The sequence below is a fragment of the Panthera tigris genome, chromosome A1, assembly GCF_018350195.1.
Source record: "Panthera tigris isolate Pti1 chromosome A1, P.tigris_Pti1_mat1.1, whole genome shotgun sequence".
Lineage (NCBI taxonomy): Eukaryota > Metazoa > Chordata > Mammalia > Carnivora > Felidae > Panthera > Panthera tigris.
Window position 1 is genome coordinate 123125281 of NC_056660.1, and position 25143 is coordinate 123150423.

Sequence of the window (25143 nt, forward strand, 5' to 3'; positions counted from 1 at the left end):
AGGATATTAGATTCCTGGCAGAGAAGATGGTTATTTTTTAAGAGAAATACTCCCACCTAAAGTATAAATGAGGCAGCAGCTCCTGTCATCTTCTCCTATTTTTTTTTTAATCTTCATTTTTGAGAGAGAGAGACAGAGACAGAGCATGGGTGGGGGAGGGGCAGAGAGGGAGACATAGAATCCGAAGCAGGCTCCAGGCTCTGACCTGTCAGCACAGAGCCTGACGCGGGGCTCGAACTCACGAACTGTGAGATCATGACCTGAGCTGAAGTCGGATGCCCAAATGACTGAGCCACCCAGGCGCCCCTCATCTTCTCCTATTGAGTCCAAGGGTTGCTGTACTAGTTTCTTAGGACAAATTACCACAAACTTGGTTGGCCAAATGTAACATATTCTCTCACAATTCTGGAGGCTTTAAGTCCAAAATCAAGTTGTCGCTAGGACCATGCTCCCTTTAGGTTCTAGACAAGAATCCTTTGGTAATCCTTCTGGTAATCCCAGGAATTGCTTGCCTTGTTTGCCTTTTACACATGGGGCTTCACATGGCCTTAGACTCTAGTGTCTGTGTTCACATATCTCTCTCCTTTCTGTGGACACTAGCCACTGGATGATTCCATCTCAAGATGAAAGATCCCTCACTAATTTTATCTGTAAGGATCTTATTTCCAAATAAGGTTGCATTCTGAGGTTCCAGGTAGAAATGAACTTTGGGGAGATGGGGGTGGGGGAGTGGGAATGATACTACTATACCCATTACAGTTGTCAAGTCTGTTCCAGCCAAGAGAAACACTATACATATCATCAGTTCTCTAACGAGTAACCATGAAGGAACACATATTATTTTCAAACCATTAGTCTCATGATCTGTTTATTCTCTTAAAAATCAGTGACGATCCCAAATACTTTTTATGTGAATTATAACACTGATACACATCACGTTATAAAAAGGAAAAATTTTTAAATACTCATTAATTCATTAAAAAGAACAAACCCACTATAATATAAATACTTCTTATGAAAAATACCTACATTTTCCAAACCCCCCCAAAAAATGTTTTGGGTTTTTGCAAATCTCTTAATGTCTGGTTTCTCCATTCAATTTTCTGTATTATCATCATGTAGCCACTGAAAAATACCACTGTACACTCATGAGAAAATGAGTACAAATATGGCAAATAACATTTTAGATTAATGAAAACAGTTCTCATTTCATGGAGTCCCTGACAGAGAGGTTTCAAGAATTCCACAGGATCCCTTGAACACACTTGACAAACCACTACTATATAAGAATACTCCTAGAATCTTAGAACGTCTACTCACTCTGCTGTTAATAAATCTCAAAGTAAGGATTTTTTTTTTTTTTTTTTTTTTTTTACTTTCGGAGAGAAACCTAAACATTAAATTTATAAGTTGCTTATTATGATTTTAAAGGTCAAAAACTTGGGTCTCTGTTGACTTAGAGTTTTCCTTTTAAGATGCTACTTAATATAATTAGCCATTTTAAAAGGAAAAAGTTTTGGGGTGCCTGGGTGGCTCAGTTGGTTAAGTGTCCGACTTTGGCTCAGGTCATGATCTCATGGTTTGTGAATTCGAGCCCCGCGTTGGGCTCTGTGCCAACAGTTCAGAGCCTGGAGCCTGCTTTGGATGCTGTGTCTCCCTCTCTCTCTCTGCCCCTCCCCCACTCATGCTCTGTCTCTGTCTCTCAAAAATAAACATTGAAATAAAAATTTAAAAGAAAAAAGTTTTTCAGAGTAACTATTTACATTTGGGCAGTCTGAATTAGAGACATCAGTGGTTCCCTGAATTATTTCTATGCTAGTTCTACAGGAAGTACCCAAGGTTACCTAGAGTATATGAAAAGATAGGGACAATTCTGGCACATTATGGTTAATTTCCTTATCTTGTAGTCTTAAACTTTAATTCTAGTAACCTTGCTCATAAACTCAAGTCAATAGTCATAAACGCGAGTACATATCAGTAGTCCTTAACCATTTCTGTGAAGTCTCATCATTTGCAGTAAACTTATTCACAAATTTTGCATACTAATCAGAGTTTCTAAGTCCCAAAAACCACTGAGGGGATCCAATTACAACCCTTTTGGGAAAGGTACAGATGGTAGAGCAGTTTATTACCAAGACTATACTGAGAAGCAATTCAAGGTTGATGTGTTACTGATGGAGGTGAAATTATAAATTCCTTTAATAAGTTTTTGTGTTGAAGATTGAAATAAGCTCTCCTTTGTCTTCTCCAACCACTCTCCCTAAGACAAACAACCATATCACTTCTTAGAAGTCAGCTTATATTGTGAACTTCCAGAGGGCAAATAAAAGAAGTGCTGAGTCCCCAGAAAACCAGGGAGGGAATGCACACAGATACTGCTGCACATTCACTGGGTGCAATTAAAGGTCTCTAAAAGTGGATATGTTTTCATTTTAATCAATAGGCCAAGGAACTAAGGCAACAATGAGATCTTGCCACAGAGAAAGTACCAATTAAATCAAGTAAGGCCCTTTCTATTTCGAATTCTTCTTCTTCTTAAAACATGTTTATATAAGAGTTTTAATGAGTGTGAACGAAAGCTTCAGAATTTGAAATGCATCTTAAACAATTTGATGGAAAACTTCCCAAAATATATTTATGCTTCCTGTTATATACACAGTACCATCAAGAAAATCCAAACCTTTTTATGATGTGTTATTATGAATATCTATAATTTAACTTAAAACCTGCAGAGCTAGTAAGAAGACTGACCTTACTCAATTCCTCCAAAACTGCTCTAATTTTCTACTTGGTGATTCTGTAGTCTCCTTTCTTGTCAGCTGCCAACTTTCAGAATGTCCATGTAACTGCCAGATTCTAATGTGTTATTTAGCAAAAAGTGAAGGCACCAGAAGAAAATAGTAACTCAAACTTAGAAATTAGTAACTCTATTTTCAAATGCAATTCTAAGTCATTAGGCCATGGAACAAAGATGGGTCCCATTCTTTTGCCAAATAAAGTGTACAGGATTTAGGACAGCTACTTGAAGACATTTTTCCATAAACTGTGGTTTTCTGTTTCAGACAGAGGGAGTTACTGTAAATTTGACTGGAAATAAGGATGCTAGTGTACAGTATATCCAAGGCAAAAGTATTATTGATTTCAAATTTAGAAATGATAGTTCATAGAACACAGCACACTATTTTAAAAAATATTTATTAAAGTTGAAGCACAGAAAAAGTGATTTCCTCAAGATGACTCTGCTAAAAAAAAAAACCACACCAGCCAAAAAAATCAATGTGTTGTTGCCAACTACTCTTTCTTTCACAACATGTTCCTTTTATAATGTATTGTTTTGTATCACGGAGTGATTATAATGACCCACTATTGCTAATACACTCACTTTGAGTTGCTAGCGCTGGTGACAGGTGTACTGAGGCATTTTGGTTTCTTTCTGACCAACAGTACACATTCGTAAGGGGATGTGAACCAGGTAAGGGATCTAAACAGGGATAAATAAGACGCAGTCCTTGTCTTCATGGAGCTCAATTACTAGTGGAGTCATTAAGTAACTATGCAAATAAACTGCGAAAGGGAAATACAGGGTATCTAGAGAATAAATGAGGATGAAATGATACAATCTGAGCAGTCAGGGTCTGTGAGGAAGTCCATACTGCCAGAGCCACCTGACTAATCCTTTAAAAATGTAAACTACCTAAGGTCTCTCCTACATTTAATGCCAACACTAGCCCCTTCTCTTTCATTCTACCCATGGACTTTCTTCTTTTTTTATTTTTTTTTGTTAACATGCCAAGCTTGTTCCCATCTTAGGGCCTTTGCCCTTGTCCCCTCAGCCTCAAACATTGTCTTCAGATCTTCTAATAACTGGATGCTTCCAACCACCTCAGCATAGATGTTTCCTCAGGGAAGCCATCCCTGTTCTGAGCAAAAACAGACTCTACTATTTAATTCGTTCTTTACCAAGTCACTTTTCTGATTTTTGTTGCACTTTTTGTTTTATTTGGATGACCCTGAAAAATATTTATCATGGTTTTATGAGTTAACTCATGACATTAGTCCCCCTAGTCTTGTTTCCCTCTTAGGATTTTTACATCTCAGCTAGGCTTAAGGATTTTCACAAACGCCAGCCTTACAGTTGTTAGTCCTCTCCCTCGATCAGTTCATGTGGTATCTCCAGGGCCTAGTCTTGCCTAGAACATAGTAGCAATTTAAAAATTATCTGATGAACAAATGAAGTGAAAAAAACAGGAGTGAGAGAATACTGAGAATTGTGCCAAGAGTCATTTCATGGCAGAAGAGATTTTCTCCCTCTATGTGACAGGACAATTTTGAGAAACTAATGCTATGTACAATCCTTCACATTTTTGAAAAGAGTTGAGGGGAAGTAGAACAATTACACTTACATTAACAACTAAAACAAGTTCAGAAATGTTTTTTCCTCCAAAGTAGGCCTATCATGTTATATAAAAATACCCAAACAGAAAAAAAATCACGTCACAGTCTGCACAGCAGATTTATTTTCAGTGCTGTATATATGAACTTAGTTATAAAATCTTTCCTACAAATTTCATAGACAACCTCTCATTTTTTCTCTCTTGACATTTGGGAAGGGCGTTATTGGATTTCACTATTTGGGATAGATGTGTTTGGGACAGATGGCATTCTGTTAAGAGAAAATGGCAAGAATACAAGGAGGCAGAAAGTCAATACCTGCATTTGGAACAATGAAAATACATTAGATTTGCTATAGGTAAATACAGGAATTAGTAACAAGGCTGGAAAAGGAGTCTTAGATGCTAGATGAATGGTTTGGACTTAATCACAAAGTCAGTGCAGACGCTGTGAAACAAACTGAGAAGTGCTATGCACAAAGCAGCATTTCTTCAATATTAATCTGATGACTGCAGGCAGGACAAACTAGAGGAAGAAAAATAAGAGGTAGGGAGACCCATTAGAAAGCTTTGTTGGTACTCCAGGAATTCATGAGTACCTAGACTGATGCATGAACAGCACAAAGTGCTGAAAAGTGAAAATGGTGTACACAGAAGGTAAGTGAAGATTGTATAAAGCACGGCAAGAGATTCGATGTGAGGAAGAAAAGAAGACATTAAAAGTAATTATTAACATTGAATAAAAAGGAATATGGAAAAACAAAAACAAGGAGATCATAGAAGCTAGGGTCAGGAGAGAAGGATAGTTTAGTATGAGCCATGTTAAATTTGAGAGGCTTGCAATATAGGGTCAAAAGGTCCACGTAAATATGGAAATGGCTGACCTGAGATTAGAATAAAAACCAGGACTAGACAGAGTGAGTGAGGAATCATCTACAAAGAAAAGGACAGAATTAGTAATGGAAGTACTCTCCTAGAAGGACTGTAGATGGAGAACTATACTGTTACAGACTAACACCTTCATTGTTTTGGGGCAGGAGGAATAGGAAGCCAAAGAATACAACAAATGATTATAGAGTTGAAAGAATTCAGAGGCATATCAGAAAAGACAAGAGAATCCAAAAGAGGCTGGTTCAGAGGAAAAGAGCCACAGAATAATAGTCAAAGAGAAATGCTATGTATTTGTATTTACAAGCATCAAAACTTGGTAGTTAAAATGTTGCAATAAACTGTGGGGCAAAGATTTATTCACCTTGTAGGTGAAAGTTTGTTAAGTGTATACTTCTTTAGTGCCATCTTCTCTTATGCAAAGCTTACATTCCATGAGGACCTCGGGACCCAAGCTCTTTCTTCACTCACCATCTCTGCACATGGAGTTTCTTAACTCTGCCAGGAATACTACACTATTTCCCCCATTCTTTACAGGGTAACACCTACCAGTCCTCCTGATCTCAGTTTAAAAGTCACTTTCTCAAAGAGACCATCTAGGACCCCTCCTCCTCTCCAGTAAAAATTAGGTTAGCTTGTTAAACCTTCTTCCTTAGTTTTTCTTTGTGGCACTTATCAGTTATAAAGCAATGCTGGTAGGATTATTTAATGCCCGTGTCCGCCATTACATCAGAAAGTTCTGAGAGGTGACTTGTCTACATTGCTCATCCCACCCCTAACATCATGAGATACAGAAGTGTTCAAAAACGTGTTGGACGAACATTTCAATAAGAACTATAGGCAAACAAGCTAAACAGAACAAAATAGAGGATACCTGTACATGTTTTAGAATCAGTTTTTATATAGGGGCCTGCTCATCTGTAGCCAGAATCAGCAATCTCTGAGTTATCAAACTAAATTACACAGTAAGCAAAGAATGCATGACAGTGGTAAAGATTAGAAATATTTCCACAATAGGTTATACCCATATTCGGTGTTTAAGTACTGAAATTCTTATTACTGGTTCTTCCATAACACATGAAAACAGTGGTTGAAAATGATACGAAGATCAAGTACAAAAAGGGCCTGACTCCAGGAGGTTAGGAACTCCACACATTACCCTCTGCATCAACCTAGCTAATTTAGATAATGGCTCAAGACTAATTCCTGCTGAAACGGGAGCAAATGCAATTTTTATTCTGTTCTCTTAAGAAAAAGCACGGTTAAGTGGGAGATGCCAGGCTGCAAGAGGACTACTGTCATAACTTCAGAGGCCCCCAAAGCTTACACTAACCTAGAACAAGGCCACCGCATAGAAACTAGCAGCTGCAGGTGTGGAAGACACAAATTTTGAGACCTAGGGTCGGCCCAGGTTGCGCTGGCTTCTACCGCGTAAACAGCAGCAGCTGCTCGGGGTGGAAAGCCCGGGGCCCCAGGACCGCTCGTACCTTGCTTGACTCGGGGCTCCCTGGTGCTAGCGGCAGCTGCGGGGGGCGGCCTGGCCACCGGCTTCTTGTTTTGGGCCTCCCCAGCAGCTCCGGCCTCGGCGGATTTGGCTCTGGAAGCAGACACGGCGGCCCGGACCGCCGCGGCCCCGGGCGCTTTGTGTTTCTTGTTCTTGCCTCCCATACTGCATCGATGGCAAAGAGCCCTGCTGCTGTAAGTCCCGGAACCACCGCAGCACCGTCTCCAAGTGCTCTTTACATTCCCCGGGTCCCACGCCGCCACCCTGCGTCCTTCATCCGGGCTTCTAGGGCCTTGGCGACCGCTGAATTTCAATTGGTGCGACTCACCAAGGTTCCGCCTCCTCGCCTCCCTCTAGGTGCCTACCGCATGCCGGGCATTCTCGCCGCGCTCCTTCTTTAAGTTAGCGAACTGGCCATCTAGTCGTGGTGGGAAAGGAAAAGTCGGAAGAGAAGAAGTCAAGGAAGAATTCTGGGGGATGGGGTTGCGTGACTAGACTACTTTTGTCTCCCATGGGGTACAGCTGAGGTTTCCCTTGGCGTCATTGTCGGTCCGCTCGCAGAGCATCGTGGGTAGGAGGGAGATTCGGTCTCCCAGCTCGGAAAGATGGCGGACGCTTTCGGGGATGAGCTCTTCAGCGTGTTTGAGGACGACTCGGCCACCGCACCCGGAACTAAAAACGACAGAGAGAAGGAGAAGGGGAAATGGAAGGGGCCGCCAGGGTCTGCAGAAAAGGGCGGGTAAGAAAAGTGTCAGGATGTTGTTTGTTTTTTTTCCCTCTTTTCTCATTGCTGAGGGGAGAAAATACAATATTCTTCTGAAGAGCATGAGCAACTGTGGTGCAGACCGAGTGGCATCGGGAAGTGAAGGGTTTTGGGGAGAATGTTGAAGGCGGGGGGGAGGAATGTTGGTTTGGTGAGTTGGGATTTTGGCGGTCCCCGGTGCCCGCAGACAGCGTGAGCTCCTGCCACAGTAATTCCTTGACGCCTAGGTTGCTGACTCTACCCCCGTGTGCGCCGTGGAGTCGGGAGGACAGGTGAGGTGTATCTGTTAGGTTCTGTGGCCCACAATACCTGGCACGGTCTTTGATGAAACTAATGACCAGTTGAGTAAAGGGTTAAGGAGCTTAGAAAACGTGACTTGAATTGACTTGGAACGGGCAAATCGCAACAGGAGGACTCAGGAGAGATTTAATCTCCAAGCTGTAGCTTTTTGCCCTTAAAAAAGAACGTGTCTACTACTAAGGTTGTGAGGATTGACTGTGAATGCACCTATGTACCAGCACCTAACAGTGCTTATCACGTAATAGATTCTCAAAAGCTGGCTATCGTTGAGTTTACTAAGAAAATTTTTAAAACGTAATGGTTTCTAAACATATGTACTAGATTGATGCATAGAACTATCGTAAAGTGTACGATATTGTTTATAGTAGAGCAAGGAAAAGCTGATATTTGGATTAAAAAGATGATTCATTCTTAACAGAATTTACTCTTAGCTAAGGGAGATACTCAGTAAATAGGATTAAATTAGACATGATTTTTTTCTCAAGGAATTTTTAGTCCTGGTAAAGAGGTAAAACCAGGTACATGTTTTAAAGGTTAGTAGGTGATTGAGATAAAATAGTGTATACAGTTAAGTGCCGTACAGTTCCAAAAGAGATCTCTGTGTCATTCAGGGATTTTTTTTTTTTTTTTTGAAAGACAGAGACAGAGTGCAAGCAGGGGAGGGGCAGAAAGAGAGGGAGACACAGAATGCAAAGCAGGCTCCAGGCCCCGAGCTGTCAGCACAGAGCCTGATGTGGGACTTGAACTCACGGACCGCGAGATCATGACCTGAGCCGAAGTCGGCTGCTCAACCGACTGAGCTACCCAGGTGTCCCTGTCATTCAGGGATTCTTACATGCAAGAGGCTATTCTGGGGAGAGGAAATGATTTGTTACTGGCGGGCTAGAGGGAGTGTTTGTTTAGGGACAAGAGATAAAACAGAGTAAAAGTTGGTTTTATTTAGACTGTGAAGGATGCTAAATGTCAAGCATGAGAGTTTTAATTTCACTTTTAATACCACGAATTTTTTCCTAACTTGGTGATTGGTTAAGTAGAGTGGTAGTTTAGGAAAATTAATGTGATAGCGGCTGTCAGAGTATGTTGAAGGAGGAAAGATAATAAAAATAAGAAAGGGAATTAGGGAAGTATTTCAGTTTATTCATTTAGGAGATGAAAAGAACCTCAATTCAGGAGGTAGCAGAATGAAGGAAAAGGAAAGGTGGAAAATGCTGTGAAGGAAAAAATTGATGTGTGTTAACAATGAAGCAGGTCAGAACAATGGAAAAGGAGTCAAAAGAGATTTTTAAAAAATATTTATTTTGGGGAGAGAGCAAGCAATGGGAGGGGCGGAGAGGGGAACAGAGGATCTGAAGCAGGCTCTGTGCTGACTGGCATCAGTGAACCCGATGTGGGGCTAGAACCCACAATCTCGAGATCATGACCTGAGCTGAAGTCGGGCACTCAACCAATTGAGCCACCCAGGTGCCTCAAAAGAGATTTTGAATTTGGATAACAAGAAGAGGAAAACTATGGAAATTTACAGGAGATAGTGATTTGTAAATGAAATTAATTTGACTTGAGACGAAGGAAGTGATAATACTATATCCAAATGGAGGTGTCCAGTGGGCAATTTTAATTAGGGTTTGGGCAAACCTTAGAACAGGAGGTTATGTGTACATATAGGGATGTTTGAATTGGTAGTGTTTGAGTTGGAGATCCTTTGGGCAAGTACAGTGATGAAGACAGAGATTAGAGGAATAGCAGAATAATCACTGTAAAATGTCTTGTAAATGGGAATGAAACACAGTAGAAAAATAGTCTTTGTCATTGAGTTAAAAGGAGTTGGGAGAGGGTGGGGGAACATTTAAGGGAAAATGAGAAAGACAGTTCTTTGCTTTTATTTTTTTTCCGTATAGGAATAATTAATAGTTACTGTAGTTTGGGCAACTACAATATAATGAAGATAATACACAAGTAATTTCCCACTTTAGTAAATACCGTGCTTCAAAATTACTAAGGTAAAATTAATTCACTTTGCATTGTACTAGTGGTAAGCTGTTTCCACGAACTTCTAAAGGAAGAGTTTGTAGGATACAAAAATAATCAAATTTACGTTTTAATTTTATTAGGAAATATGTGAACATTAGAGAAGAGAAATACATAAGAAAATACAGAACACTAGGGACTTAAGGGATTTTATTTACTAACAACATTCCTTTTTTTTTTTTAAGTTTACTTATTTGTTTTGAGAGAGAGTGTTAGTGCACACGAGCAGGGGAGTTGGGGGGCGGGGTGCAGAGGGTCCAAATCTGGCTTTGTGCTGACCGCAAAGAGCCCTATGCAGGGCTCGAACTCACAAACCATGAGATCATAACCGGAGCCCAAGTTGGGCACTTAACCAACTGAGCCACCCAGGCGTCCCCTGGATTTTCTTTCTTAGGCTGTCATTTAACTAGTTCCTGTATCCTCAAGTATTTACTGTAAATTGTCCTTATATCTAAAGCTTCACTGTCCGCTACACCACTGTAGCTATTGCATACTTAAACTGTAGCTAGTCAGTATTGAGATAATGCTCTCAATGTAATATGAGATTTTGAAAACTTAGTGTAAAAAAAAAAAACCACAAACTGCCTCATGAATCTTTATCTTGATATGTAATGAATTGATAATGTTTTCCATATATTGGGTTAAATGAAATACTGTAAAACTGGTTTCTTTTTAACTCTTAATGTGGTTTTTAGAAATTTAGAATTATGTGTGTAGCTTGCATTATATATGTATATATTCGATAGCTCTGATAGAATTGATTAGATTCAGGTTCAGTTTTAGATAGGAATAATTCATAGTGGTGCCATGTACTTCCAATTGCATTGCATCATAAGATTACATCATGAGACATATGTAGTGTTATTCCACACTTTTTAAGATCGATCATTGGGTTAAGATAGATCAATCTTAACTCCTCTTCAACTTTTCACATGATGGGTTTAGCACACACCTATGTTGATTGCCTAGCTCCATTATTTTGTTGGTGGTTGGCAAAATGGCAGTTTTTCTATTTTTGTCCTTTCTACGTTTATTACCTCACATCCATCTATAAAAAAAAAAAAAAGAACACTCTCATACCAGCTGTTACCTTGAAATACAGTGCATAGAAGAAATAGGAAAAATGCTTGATAATTTATCAATTTTAACAGAGATTAGTTGTGTCCTAAGGAACTTCCAATGGTGACCAGCATGGGTGTATGATTATGTGTTTAGCTTCTTGATGAATGGATTTTCATGATTTGATGTGTTACACTCCTTTGCACTCATTTTTCTTTACCTTTTTTAAGCTTTATTCGGGTATATTTGAAGTATCCTAAATCACTGCCACAATCAAGACCCCCAAAAGTTCTGCATGCCTTTTTGTGATGCACCCCTCTCTCCAGTCCTCCTTCCAGGCAACCGCTGATCTTTCTGGCACCGGCGAACAGCTTGCATTTTCTAGAATTAAATTTTAAATGAAATACTACAGTATATATTCCTTTTTGGTCTGGTTTCTCATATTCATTGCTTTGAAGATTTGTTCAGTTGTGGTGTATATCATCAGTTCCTTTTTGTTGCTGAGTGGTGTTCAGTTTTATGGATATAGCATATATGTTTATACCTTTATCTTTTGACGGACATTTGAATCATTTGCATTATTATTTTTCATAGTCCTACCAATGCTAATTCTTCGTGTTGGCTCTTGTCTCCTTTTGACAAGCTTCATCAGTCTTAGATAGCTTCTCTGCTTTTTGCCAAAAGATACTCTTGACTCATAGTATACATTTTCAGCCCAGACCTGGAATCTGGTGTCTTCAAAGGGTCTCTAGTTCCTTATAGTGGGAAATGTTCTTTAGGGCTTCGAGTGCTCTTGGGTACAGGATTTCATTGCTTTTAGGTCTTTACTATGGAAAGAACTGGGGAATCATTGTTTTTAGAAAAAGAGTTCATGCTGACATTTACAATACAATTAATATTATAGGGTCTTTATTTGGCTTTTTTGGTTTTTATAGTTTTATCCTTTTTTTTTCTGAAAATGTTCATCCGTAACAATATTACATAAACTTTATTTTATGTATTCTTATAATATTTAAAAAAATAACAGTGCATAATAATACTGCAATTCAGAATAAAATATTGAATAGATTGTGGTTCTAGTTCATGGTTCTTTTTGTCCTTAGAAAAAATGTAGCACACCAACAGTGAAAATACTCTGTAATAGTTCCTTTTTGAAATGTTTATGCTACTAATTTGATACCTGTTATGTTCACTTGTTTCAACTTATTTTCCATTTTAAGGATTGCTAAAATTTTAATTTTTAAATCATGGTAAAACAGTTTATGGTTCCAAAATCAAAAGTATAAAACAGTATTCTTGATTTTATCTTTGCCTCTTCTGTCCTGTTTGTTCCCTCTCCTTGAGTTTTTGGTTTCTTTTTATTATTTCTTTTTTTAATTTTTTTTTTTTTTAATGTTTATTTTTGAGAGAGACACAGAGAGACAGAGCATGAGCAGGGAAGGGGCAGAGCGGGAGAGGGACACAGAATCCGAAGCAGGCTCCAGGCATTGAGCTGTCAGCACAGAGCTCAACTTGGGGCTGAAACTTGCAAACCGTGAGATCATGATCTGAGCTGAAGTTGGACACTTAACTGAGCCACCCAGGCGCCCCTCTTTTTATTATTTTCTTTCTGAAAATACACATGTGCATGTCTGTCTTCACTCATTTTTATGCAAAAGGTGCCATTTAAAAACTGTTCATCTTTTTTCTCTTAGCATGATGAAATACAGATACCTCCATGTTAGTATATAGAACTCTTACATTGGGTTATTTTCAGTTTTTTACTGTTACAGATAGCCTTGTACATGTCTGTTTTTGAAATTTTTAAAAATTTTTTGCCATGTTATTTTGGCACAGATTCCTAGTAGAATTTTGAGGTTAAAGGGTAAATGTATGTAGTTTTGCTAGGTGTTGCCAAATTCTTTTCCACAGGCGATGCACCTTTGTCTTCAATGGTGTGGCAGGCCAAATGATTCATCTCCCTCTCCCCCTTAATGATGTCCTTGTCTCAATCCTGAGAATAATTGTCAGAATTAAGAAATTAACATTGATACAGTATTATTATCTAATCTATACACTTAGTCATATTTTGCCAATTGCTTTAATATCCTTTATAAGAAAAGGGGTCTATGTTGGATTCCATGATGTGGTTGTCATGTCTAGAAATAACATATGTTCATGGGGTTTCAGTAATAAAAAACTTACTCTTAAAGGGTAAGCTTGTTATATGTGACACTTTATTTCCATCTTTCTGTTTAACTCAGGTGTTTCAAGGGTGCAAATTCCACATGTGACATACATACCAAGCTGTAAGAGAAATAAATAATTGGGGACCTAGAACTCTAACATAACAGTCTTAATAATATAGCACTTCTGAAGGAAGGTATTCTATAAATTTAGATTTTAAGTTTCTCAAAGGTCTAGGAATTAATTTTTTTGTTTTATGGTTGTCACCAGCTGCTAGTAGGTTTTAAGTGTAGTGGTTTTGTAGATGCTTACTAAATCAGGGTTAGAGTAGTGGAATGTTAGAACTAAAGGGATCTTCAGTATCTTCCAAATGTCTTACTTTACTGAGGACCAAGGATATTGATGGCTTGTCCAAAAGAGATTCATGTAAGTAGTTAGCAATAAATAGACTGGGCAAGAATGGTTACCTTTTCCACTAAATTGGGAGGAATTGGGTTTACATATTTCAAGTTTTGCTAAGCATCAAAGAAGAACCTTTGTTAGCGAAAGATTGTTCAGGCATACCTCACATCATTACCACTATTTGATACTCTTATTTAAAAAAAACAACTTTCTAAGTAAAACATAAAAAGAGAAGTGTGAAAGTCCATAAGTTGAATTTTCATAGAATAAACACACCAATGTAACCCCCATTTGGGACAAAAAATAGAATTATTTCAGACATCCTTCTTTTTCCCCCGGAAAAGTGACTGTCTTGATAATGTGTTAGGTTTTTCTTCTGTTTATGACTGTAATGTAAATGGAATCATTTAGAATACATTCCTTCGTGTCTGGCTTTGGCTCAACATTGTTCATAAAATTCATGACAGTAGCTATGTCAAGTTGAATGCAGAAGCAGATGCAGAGTCCAGATGCATACTTTTAAGCCACACATTAAAGAGATTTGCAAAAATACAAACAATGTCACTCTTCTCATTAAAGATTATTTTTGAAAATACTTATTTTTTTATCAAGTGTCATTTATGTTAAATCTAACAGTAATAATGTTAACATAATGTTAAAATAACATTGTTTCCATCTTAAAATGAATTAATAAGTAAATATTTTAATAAGAAAATTGTTCAATATTATTATCTAATGTGGTAAATATCAATAGGTATAACTACATAAACAAAATTCTTTGGAATTAATCATTTTTAAGACAATAAATAATTCTGAGGCCAAAAATTTGAGAGCCACTGATTTGGTATAGTCTAATTTATAGTTTCATGATGAGCACTTGTTTTCAGTTTATTTTTGTATGCTTATTGGCCATTTGGATATCCTCTTTTATAAAATACCTGTTGAAGTCTTCTGTTCATTTATTTATTTTTAAATTTGTTATCTTCACTCTATTTTAGTTACATAGTTTTTGTCAGTTATATGTGATTCAGATATCTTCTTCCACTCTTTTGTCTTGCCTTTTTACTCTCTTAATGATATATATATATATATGTATACACACACACACACACACACACACACACACACACACACACATATTTTTTTTGGTCGTCAACTTATCCTTTATTAAAATAGTTTACTTTGTAGTTCTTAACTAGCTGGGCATTCCACTGCACCACTATTGATGTCATCTATGATGTCATGAGTGTGGCGGCCATCAACATTGCAGCCCACAGACTGAGTGGTCCCCATAATCTCTTTAATGGTTCCAGAGAGTTCCCTGGCTAATGATCCATGCCGCATCTCTCAGGCAATGTTGACAATCTCATCAAAAGTGTTATTTCCACTGTGCTTAATGTTTTTCTGCTGCTTTCTGTCTCTTGGACGTTCCTTGAGGGCTTTGATAATCAGGGCGGAGGCAGAAGGTACCACTTCAGTCTGGGCCTGTCTGTTCTGAATGGTCAGTTTCACTGTAATCCTCAGACCCTTCCAATCACCAGTTGCCTTGGCGATGTCATCACCAACCTTTTTACTCCCTTAATGATATTTTTTGATTAACAGAAATTCTTAGTTTTAGTTCACTCTGATTTATCAAACTTAAGTTTTGGTTAATAATTTTATGTACTGTTTAGTAAAATATAAAAATAATTCTCTCATTTTATTTTCTAGAGGCTTTGTTGTTTTGCCTTTCACAGTTACATCTAAAATCCACATGTGATTGATTTTTGGATGTAAAAGCATGTGGGTCAGATTAAATTCCCCTTGGCTTTCTAGTCCACCAAGTGCCATTTATTGTCATTACTTTTGACCAATGAATCCAACCACAAAAAATATTCTTTAACTGTAATATTTTGGTAAAAGCAAAAGTATTAAATGTTTATTGAAGGTCCTCTTGTATGTAAATGTTTAACATTGTTTTAATTCATGGTTTTTAAAAATATTAAGTTAGTGTGAGCTGTAAAATATTTTTAAAGCAAAACTTCCAAGAAACTTTGAAATATCAAAGGAGTGATATTCGGTTTTATTAGGGTATTCTGGGCTTTAGCCGGTTTTGATTTGTTTCATCTCCTTCCATGCCTTTTTCTGTTAATGACATATATAATACATGGAGTAATATTTTATGGAATCATCCTTAAAAACTGCAGAACCGATTTTTAACCATTTACTTTTCAGGAAACGTTTTGATGGTAAATTACAATCGGAGTCAACTAATACTGCAAAAACCAAGAGAGATGCAGATTTCGAGGGCACAGATGAACCCATATTTGGAAAGAAGCCTAGGGTAGAAGAATCAATAAATGAAGATTTAAGGTAGTATTCCCATTGGCATAAATGTCAGTAACTCTTAAATGGTTGCGTGAAGTTTTGAAAATTACTTAAATGATGCTACTTTATGAAAGTGTTAAATTCAAGAAATGAAAAATGTATTTTAGTTATACATTCATACAAAAATATAGAACATCTGTATAAGTTTGGGGAAATGGAAGACAATATAGAAGAGTCATCTTTTAATGTTTTAGAATCCAACTTGTGAGAAAGAATCGTGAAGTCTGATTTTTTTTTTAAGAAAAAAACCCCACATTTCCTTTATTTATTAATGTCAAAGAATAGGATGGAACACAGAGAGTGGAATAAATGGAAAGAATAAAACTGACCCAATGGAAAAAGTAATTGAAAAGGAATGTTAAGAGGAATTAGATTTTTACTGTTACGTGTTGGAATAGAGTGGCTCTGAATCTCAAGACTGCTATCAGTGAGGGAGACCATGGATTTCTCTGACTGAAATAGCTGGTATTTCTCTTCTCTTTATAAAAGTTGGTGTCAGTTACTTAGGTTAACCTGTTTGTTATTGTGTGATGGATCTTCACAGCTTCTTTCTTCTTTTATGCCATATTTTGACTTGGCACTACCATGAAGAATTTACTCTGAATTTTTTAAACTAGTTAGCTCTTGTAGTTAGCAGAAGTTACTACTGTAAATGGTGGTAGATGTGTCACTGAAATATTTCTGATACACCGTTTTCCAAAGCTAGTGGAATAGGTTACAGTATAATAGTGGCAATTTAAAATCATTGTTGCTTATTATAGTAACCCTTGGGTTTTGTTCAAAGTATGATTGGTTATTGATTTAAATAAAAATCAAAAGTAAATAAGAATAATCTAGTATAAAAATACATCTATTTTTCTTTACTTTGTCCACAGTCATGTCCTTTCAGAATCTAAACAGAACCTAGATGAGTATAACTTAAGATTTTGAATAGGGAACACTTCTGTTAATTATAGCAATGTCTGTATTAAGCTAGTTTATTTTGTACTCTCTGTCATGTAATGGTTTTTATAATGAGCTTCATGTTTTGAAGTAGTGACAATGCTTTGGAAGGGGTACTTTTTTTTTAAATAGTTACTGGAATTCAGCTGACATAATTCTTTGAATAATCCACTTGGCATCTGTTCTGTATTTGTAAAATAGATGTTAACTGATTTTGAATTCTCAGCCTATATGTGAATAATGTGAAAACTTTTTTGAATATTCTTAATAGCCAGATTTTTTCCAACTTGTAATACTCATAATTAGGCAGTTTCCTTTTCCTTAGCAATTCATACAGGAGGCTTATTATCTAATCATAGAAAAATAATGTATTTTAACACAGCTTTAATACTTTTTTTTTTTTAAGTTTGGCTGACTTGATGCCCAGAGTCAAGGTACAATCAGTTGAAACTGTTGAAGGATGTACACATGAGGTAAGCACAAACAGTATATGGAAGTTGGTGTTATAAATGGAAGTTTGCTTTGGACTATCTAATATGATCAGCAAGCCATTTAGCCTCAGGGGCTTTAGAAACAATTACAGTTTCTGTAGCGTATATAGTCAGGTGGAAGGAGCTGGGGTTTTGTATCCTAACCTGAGCTAGTATCTTGAACAGCACTTAATCTTGAACAGCACTTTATCTAACTACAGTCTTGGATAAATTTCTTAACCTTTTTTTTTTTTTTAATGTTTATTTTTGAGAGACCTAGAGACAGGGCACAAGGGGGGAGAGGCAGACACACATAATCCGAAGTAGGCTGCAGGCTCTGAGCTGTCAGCACAGAGTCTGATATTGGGGTTTGAACTCATGAACCGTGAGTGAGATCATGACCTGAGCCAAAGTTCGATGCTTAACCAACTGAGCCACGAGGCGCCCCAAATTTCTTAACCTTTTTGACATTGTTTTTTAAAATTTTTAAATTTGGAATAATGTGTTGGTTGTGAAGATTATAGAAGAAAATTAGTGTAAGGTACCCAGCACAGAGTAGGTGTTCAATACCCATTCATCCCCTTACTCCTAAAGTCAAGTAATAGTGCCATTTTATAGGTCACATGCTTTCTCATGTCCTGCTCTGATTACTGATACATTGCAATTTCATTATTCGCCACAATGTGGTAACCGCTGATAGCTTGTAGTACCCCTTTTAGAAGAATTTATAAATATAAGGGACTAAAAAACGTTAAGAGAACTGTAACACTGTTTATACTAATAAAATCTTATTAAAAGTCTTTATTGACTAAGCAGAGTAATTCCGAATTAAAATGGCTTTTGATAAACATTTATAACCTTATTTTTTTTAAATACCTGTTTTTTAGCACTTGTTTCTATGAGTTCCTTTGTATTCCTTTAGAATAGCACTTAGTTTGGAATTTGTAATACCCATTTGATCATTCAGTACTTAGTTAGACCCTATTCAATGCTCTGGTATTAAAAAAGATGAGGGGAGGGAGGCCACACAATTTGCTCTTAAGAGGTCACAAGTTCTTGCTGTCCTTCACAATTCTCCACAATCCCTCCTTCTGTCACTTCTCAGTTTTTTAGCAGCTAACTTTACCTTTTACTTCATTTAGAGGGTTGAGGCTATCACATTGGAGTGTCCTCTGTTTATAACCTTCTTCACCAAGCCTGTTCACACCTGTCCTGTCCACTAAAAGGAAAAGGCAATGCTAAGGAGGCTTGTTCAGTTAGTGTTCTTAGTTGTAACTTGTCATGCTTTCACAATGACCTAGAAGCCTTCATTTTCCCTTGTTTCTAGAGTTGAGTCTCTTCTGTATTTGTCCTTCCCTATCAGCATATGAATATTCAGAAGATTCTCTTATTCTAGGTTGCTTTTCAGCCACTATGTTGTTTTTTTTCCCCCTTTTGTGGTCATTTAATCAGTATATATCTTTAGAGTGCCAGGAACATTGTATGATTCACTAAGTATAAAGAAATAGAAGAGATGTGGTCCCTTACTTTTGAGAGTTGCTATTGAGTGCTCTGCTAGGAAAATCCCTGCTAGACTAACTTGCCATTCATTTTTATAAATACACTATAATTAGATTTCTTCTTTCTCCATTTCTTTCAAACTGTTGTCACAAGAATCACCAATGACTATTTAGTATGTCTGTTTGACTCTTGATCATTTTGCTGGTTTTTTATTTATCTGACTCCTTAGTCTCTCTTTTCTGCCTATTACACGTTAGTGTTACCCAGACTGTTCTCAGAGAATAAAAACAAAAACTTTTTGATTCTTATACATGTGAAACATAACCTATTATTCTTGCTGCTGTTAAATCTTATAGAAGCTAAAATCTTCATTGCTTCACATTGATGTTCTTGGTTCATGTCATAGAAAGTACCAAAAGAGATGTGAGAGGGTCACTCAACTGATCAGATACAGCCATATAGGTTAATCATATCTTATTGGGGATCATAACATGATTTGGAGTCTAGGCTTCAGATTTTCAGATCCAGAAATTTGATTTTCTCAGTGTACCAACAGTTGTGCTTTCTTGGATAGACTCACTTTTGTCATATTCATAAGAGATGGAGGTATACAAAAACATGTCATTTCCTTAATTTAAAGCATAAGTAGTTTTCTCACTATCAAACTACCTGTAAATTTCTTAGAATACTAATAAAGGGGAATATACAGTATTAAGGGTAAGACTAGTGAAAACTATTCTGTCCCCCAGAAGTATTCATTCATTAATAAAAACACTTGATAAGTGTTTCTTAATGTATGCAGGATAAAATACCACATTCTTACTTATCTCACCTTTATAGATTACATTTAGAATGTCACAGTCTTTCTAACACATTCATTATACTGGGTATATTCATTAGGTTTCATAATTTACTAAGTTTCACTATTTTAAATTACGATCAGAGTCTAGTTATTCATTTTTTAAATACAGTCCACATTGTGGTTATATGTTTGACCCTGAGCAACATGAGTTTGAATACAGATTTTTTTTTTTTTTTTTTTTTTTTTTAAAAGTAAGCTTCATGCCCAGTATGGAGTCCAACTTGGGGCTTGAATTCATGACCCTGAGATAAGAGTCAGATGCTTAACTGAGCCACCCAGGTGCCCCTAAATGTAGACTTTTTTTTTTTTTTTTTTTTTATAAATACAGTACTGTAAATATATATTCTCTTCCTTAGGATTTTCTTAATTTCATTTTCTCTAGCTTACTTTTTCATAAGAATGCGGTATAAAATACATGTATATAATATGTGTTAATCAACTATATTACCAGTAAGGCTTCTGGTTAACAGTAGGCTACTGATAGTAAAGTTTTAGGGGAATCAGAAATTACACGTGGATTTTTGACTGCATGGGGGGTAGGGGGGGTTGTTGCCCCAAACCCCATGTTCACGGGTCAGCTGTAATTGAGTTGGAAATTTACTGAAGATTTCTTAGTCTTTCTAAGGTGGATAATCTCATGTAATACTTGCTTATTTAGGTTTTGCTCTTATAAATTATTTCTAATTTTAGTGTGTACCTTATTTTGCCCCTGTGCATTATTTAAACACTAAATGGTTTAATTCTTGGGAATTTAGATACATTATGAACTGCTGCTCTCCAGATCTTTTTTTTTTTTTTTTTTACACTTTTATTTCGGAGAGAGCGCGAGTACCCACACAAGCTAGGGAGAGGGGCAAAGGTAGGGAGAGAGAGAATCCCAAGCAGGCTCTATGCACAGCATGAGCCTGACACAGGTTTCAGAGAGAGAGAGAGAGTGAGTACCCACACAAGCTAGGGAGAGGGGCAGAGAGAAGGAGAGAGAGAATCCCAAGCAGGTCTATGCACAGCATGAGCCTGACAGAGGTGTATCGATCCCACCACCCTGGGATCATGATCTGAGCTGGGTTGGGCACTCAGCCGACTGAGCCACCCAGTTGCCCCTGCTCTCCAGATATTAACCTTCTTTACTGGAGAAAAAGAAAGTTTCTGCTTTAGGAAATACGGAGTATTATTTTATTCTACATGGTTTTCTTTCATGTGACAGCATCCGTTTTTATGTCCATTTAGCTTTTTTGAGCATTCCTTAATATTAGGCAGTACATTACATGTGGAAAATACAAAGATAGCTAAGATAGGTCCTAGACCTTAATAAACACAATTTCTTTAGGGAAATGGACTTAAAGGGTTTTAATCCCCTTACCGTTAGATAAACATAAGTAGAGGTTTTTTGATTATTGTAGCTTTAGCATTTGTCTTGTTCTTAAAAGCAGTTATTTAATTTTATAGTGTCTAAGACTGTAGCAGACCCTATCACTTGTACTTTTCAAGCCAGCATTAACTATGGAATGTTGAATGTTCATCAGTTCTCGAATAGTAAGTTGGTGATTTTTGTTTTAACATTAGGTTGCACTTCCTGCAGATGAAGATTATTTACCACTTAAACCTCGAGTTGGAAAAGCTGCAAAGGTCTGTACTTTGGGCAATACAGTTTGTACAGTTTTGTGTCTCTTTTCTAAAAATCTTAAAGATAAATTCTTTCAAATGAGATTTTTATACTTCCCAGTGTGTGTATACCAAGAAGAAGCTACCTGAAGTCAAATGTAATGAGAACCAAATCAGTAAACTACCATGAAGAAAATCATGCATGATGTGATGAGATTTTTAAAAATGAAAGTAATGATTCTCCACATTCTTAAAGAATTTAATGAAAAATATGTCAATCTTTCTCTAGAAAAAAAGCATGTGTGCAATGTCATACATATAGTTTGAGAAGTTTAACAAGCTTTTAATGAAACTTTAATGCTTATGTTAAATTGATTTTGAAGTACTGGTAGACCTTAAATGATAATTCAGAGTCAGTTTTTTTCTCTGAATGAAAAACGGAGCATTTCTTCAAGTCTAGTAGATGTATTATTCTGCCTCTGCTCAGGGAACTTAAGTGAACTCGAGCAGAGTTCCCATCCGAATGGAAAGAATACCTATTTTAGGGGTTGCTGTGAAGGTTAATAATATATGGAAAATGTGTTGCACAGTGCCTACCACAAAACGTGGACAAATGGCAGTGTTACTCTGTTATAACTAATATAACGTGTATGTTAGCATAGTAAATTGAAAGATAGCAGAATTAGCTTCTGTGCTGTTTAAAGATGTTTTTTTAGTCTTCCTGATTTTCTCTGGTGGGTAGCATAATTTTTAAATAGAATCATAAAGAAGTGTTCCCAGAATGCTTCTGGGGGGGCTAGCATCTCTTGATTTTAAGTGTGTTCTGATATGGCTAGATATTTTCATGCCAATACTGTTTTTTTTCTTTTATAGGAATACCCGTTCATTCTTGATGCTTTTCAAAGAGAAGCCATTCAGTGTGTTGATAATAATCAGTCTGTTTTAGTATCTGCACATACATCAGCAGGAAAAACTGTATGCGCTGAGTGAGTAGCTTTCTATTTAAAGGAAATTTTAGGCCTGTTAATATTTGTTCCTATGCTGGTTTCTGATGTTATATTCTCTTGTTGGATTGACTCCTTTATTATTATATAATGTCCTTTTTTTATTTCTTATTATAGTCTTCGTTTTAAAGTCTATTTTGTCTGATCTGAGTGTGGTCTTCCCTGCTTAATTTTGGTTTCCATTTGCATGGAGTATCCTTTTCCCGTTCCTTTACTTTCAGTCTGTGTGTGTCCTTATATCTGAAGCGAGTCTCTTTAGGCAGCATATAGCTGAGTTTTGTGGTTTTTATTCCATTCAGCTATTCTGTGTCTTTTTATTTGGGAATTTAGTCTATCTACATTTAAAGTAATGATAGATATGTACTTATTGCCATTTTATTAATTGTTTTCTGGCTGTTTTGTGTTCCTCTGTTCCATTCTTGTTTTACTGTGTACTTTTTAAAAGAATTTTTGAAATAACTTTTTTTTTTAATCTCACTCTTTACAAGTTTAAATTTTGGGGCTCCTGGGTGACTCAGATGATGATTAAGCGTCTCACTTCAGCTCAGGTCATGATCTCCGGGTTCATGAGTTTGTACCCTGTGTTGGGCTCCCTGCTGTGGAGTGGCTCCCACAGAGCCACTTCAGATCCTCTCTCCCCCTCTCTCTGCCCCTCCCCTGCTAGCATGCTCGCTCGCTTGCTCTCTCTCTCCCTCAAAAATAAATAAAAACTAAGAAAAAAATTCTTTTTACTGTTTAAATTTTTTTGATTTTTGCAAGTAAAGACAGTTTTACTTCTTTCTATTTTAAATACTTTTAATGTCTTGCCTTTTTGAACTGACTAGCACAGCCTAGTACAATGTTGAATGGAAGAGATGAGAGAGGACATCCTTGCCTTGTTCCTGATATTAAGTCTTCATCAGCATGTTGTTATCTATAGGTTTTTCTTAGATGCTTTTTATCATTTTAAGGAAGTTCACTTCTGAGTTTGCTTGTGTGTGTTTATATGCCTATAGAATATTTTGCTATTGTATTTTGTCCAATTTTTTTTCTGTTAATATAATGAATACATTAATTTTCAAATAATAAACCAGCCTGAGATAAACCACAAGGTTATGATACATACGCTTGTAATAAACTGCAGTATTGTGATTTATAAGATACATATTTAGTCATTTTGATGACCAAATATGTTTCTTGTATGTATTTAGTCTTCATCCATGGTTCCTGGGTCAAGACTTCTAAAACCCTTGGAATTTCATGTGATAAGAGCAATAAAGGTCTTTTGTTAGGTTTTAATGAGTTGACTTTGGATGGACTGGTTGCCAGGAGAATCAGCTATGTGATCCCTGTAGAATAGAGGGAAGAGGGCTGAGGGTTAAATCAGCCACTGACCAATGATTTAGTCGTGACTGTGATGTGAAGCTTCCATAAACCCAAAAGGACTCAGGTCAGTGAGGTTCCAGGTTGGTGAACATGTGCAGATGTTCTGGGAACAGATGTTCCAGAATAGTGCACACCTGGATAGGAAGGGCATTGGGAGATCTTCATCCTTTCCCCATACCTTGCCCTGTGTATTTCTTCATCTGGTTGTTGATTTGTATCCTTTAATATAATGGCAAATATAATTAGTATATTTACTGAGCTCTGTGAACTGCTCCAGCAAATTAATCTGAACCAAGGAGGAAGTTGTTGGAACCCTCTATCTGAAATCACTTGGTCAAAAGCACAGGTATCTGGCCTGGAGCTTGCTACTGGCATCTGAAGTGGGGGCTGGAGGACAGTGTTAACTGAGCCCTTAATATGTAGAATCTGAGGCTGTCTCTGGGGAGTGTCAGAATTTAGTTGAATTCTCAGACACCCTGCTAGTGCCTGAGAATTGGTTGGTGTTGTGAGTGGGGGACCCTCTCCCATGTTTGAATTGGGTCTAGGAATCCCCCCAAAATTCATGTTGGTAGATACATTATTGGATTAGATTTGCTTAAATTGTGGTAAGCATTTTTGCTTATGTTCATGAAGGATTTTGGTCTGTAGTTTTATTGTAGTATCTTTTTTTGGTTTTGGTATCAGGGTAACGTTATCTGTTTTTTTTACAGATTAGTCTGCTAAACTGATGCTGTCTGAACAGCGTCATTTTTCTTCTTCTTAAAGAAACACTTTTACATTTAATGGTAGCACAAATCTCTTGATGAAAAATTCTTTTAATTTTTTCTTTCTTTTGGTAAAGATTTTATTTTTAAGTAATCTCTCCATCCAATGTGGGGCTCAAACGCCCAACTGCAAGATACTAGAGTTGCATGGTCCTCCATCTGAGCCAACCAGGTGCCACTCTTCCACCTTTTGTATATCTAAAACATCTTTTACTTTGCCTTCATTTTTGACAGATACTTGCAGTCAATAAAGAATTCTAATTCCTCTAAGAGTATTTTTTGACTTGCATAGTTTATGACAGGAAATCCCTGTCATCCTTACCTTGTTCCTCTGCAGATAATGTATCGTTTTTTTCTTGGCTACTTTTAATTAAGATTTTATCTTTATCAGGGTTTTAAGCAGTTTATTTATTTTTAGAGAGAGAGAGAGAGGAGAGCATGAGCTCTGGGGAGAGGGGCAGATGGCAAGAGAGAATCATAAGCAGGCTCCATGCTCAGTTTGGAGCCGTGCTCCATCCCATGACCCTGGGATCATGACCTAAGCAGAAATCAAAATTAGGCACTCAGCCCACTGACCCACCCAGTCACCCCTTAACCAATTTATGAGGAGGCTTGATGTAGTTTTTTTCATGTTTCTTGGACTTTGGGTTTGTTTTTCCATGTTGCCTCTGGCTTCTCTTCTTTAAGGTCTCTGATTACTATTACATTGGGCTACTTAAAGTTGCCTCATGATTCATTGATACTGTGTTCATTTTGGGCCTGTTCTAAT

The 25143-nt window shown here is 37.0% G+C and overlaps 2 protein-coding genes and 1 pseudogene across 4 annotated transcripts in view; 1 reads left to right on the forward strand and 2 right to left on the reverse strand.

The window, feature by feature from the left end:
• DHX29 (DExH-box helicase 29) overlaps positions 1-7135 on the reverse strand; it is a 46181-nt gene extending 39046 nt beyond the window's left edge. For both annotated transcript variants that reach the window (XM_007079937.3, XM_042986774.1), the window contains exon 1: positions 6767-7135. In XM_007079937.3, coding sequence (XP_007079999.2) covers positions 6767-6947 — 181 coding nt within the window. In that variant the 5' untranslated portion in view covers positions 6948-7135. The remainder of the gene's footprint in view (positions 1-6766) is intronic.
• A 181-nt stretch (positions 7136-7316) lies between these two features.
• MTREX (Mtr4 exosome RNA helicase) overlaps positions 7317-25143 on the forward strand; it is a 105100-nt gene continuing 87273 nt past the window's right edge. Inside the window, exons 1-5 of one of the 2 annotated variants that reach the window (XM_007079939.3) lie at positions 7317-7522; positions 15713-15850; positions 17214-17280; positions 21203-21265; positions 22115-22227. In XM_007079939.3, the coding sequence (XP_007080001.2) occupies positions 7389-7522; positions 15713-15850; positions 17214-17280; positions 21203-21265; positions 22115-22227 (515 nt within the window). In that variant the 5' untranslated portion in view covers positions 7317-7388. Of the gene's footprint in view, positions 7523-14808; positions 15000-15712; positions 15851-17213; positions 17281-21202; positions 21266-22114; positions 22228-25143 lie in introns of those variants that run through there. The other variant, XM_042986785.1, reaches the window with a different exon arrangement.
• Positions 14690-15328, reverse strand: LOC107179410 (annotated as a pseudogene).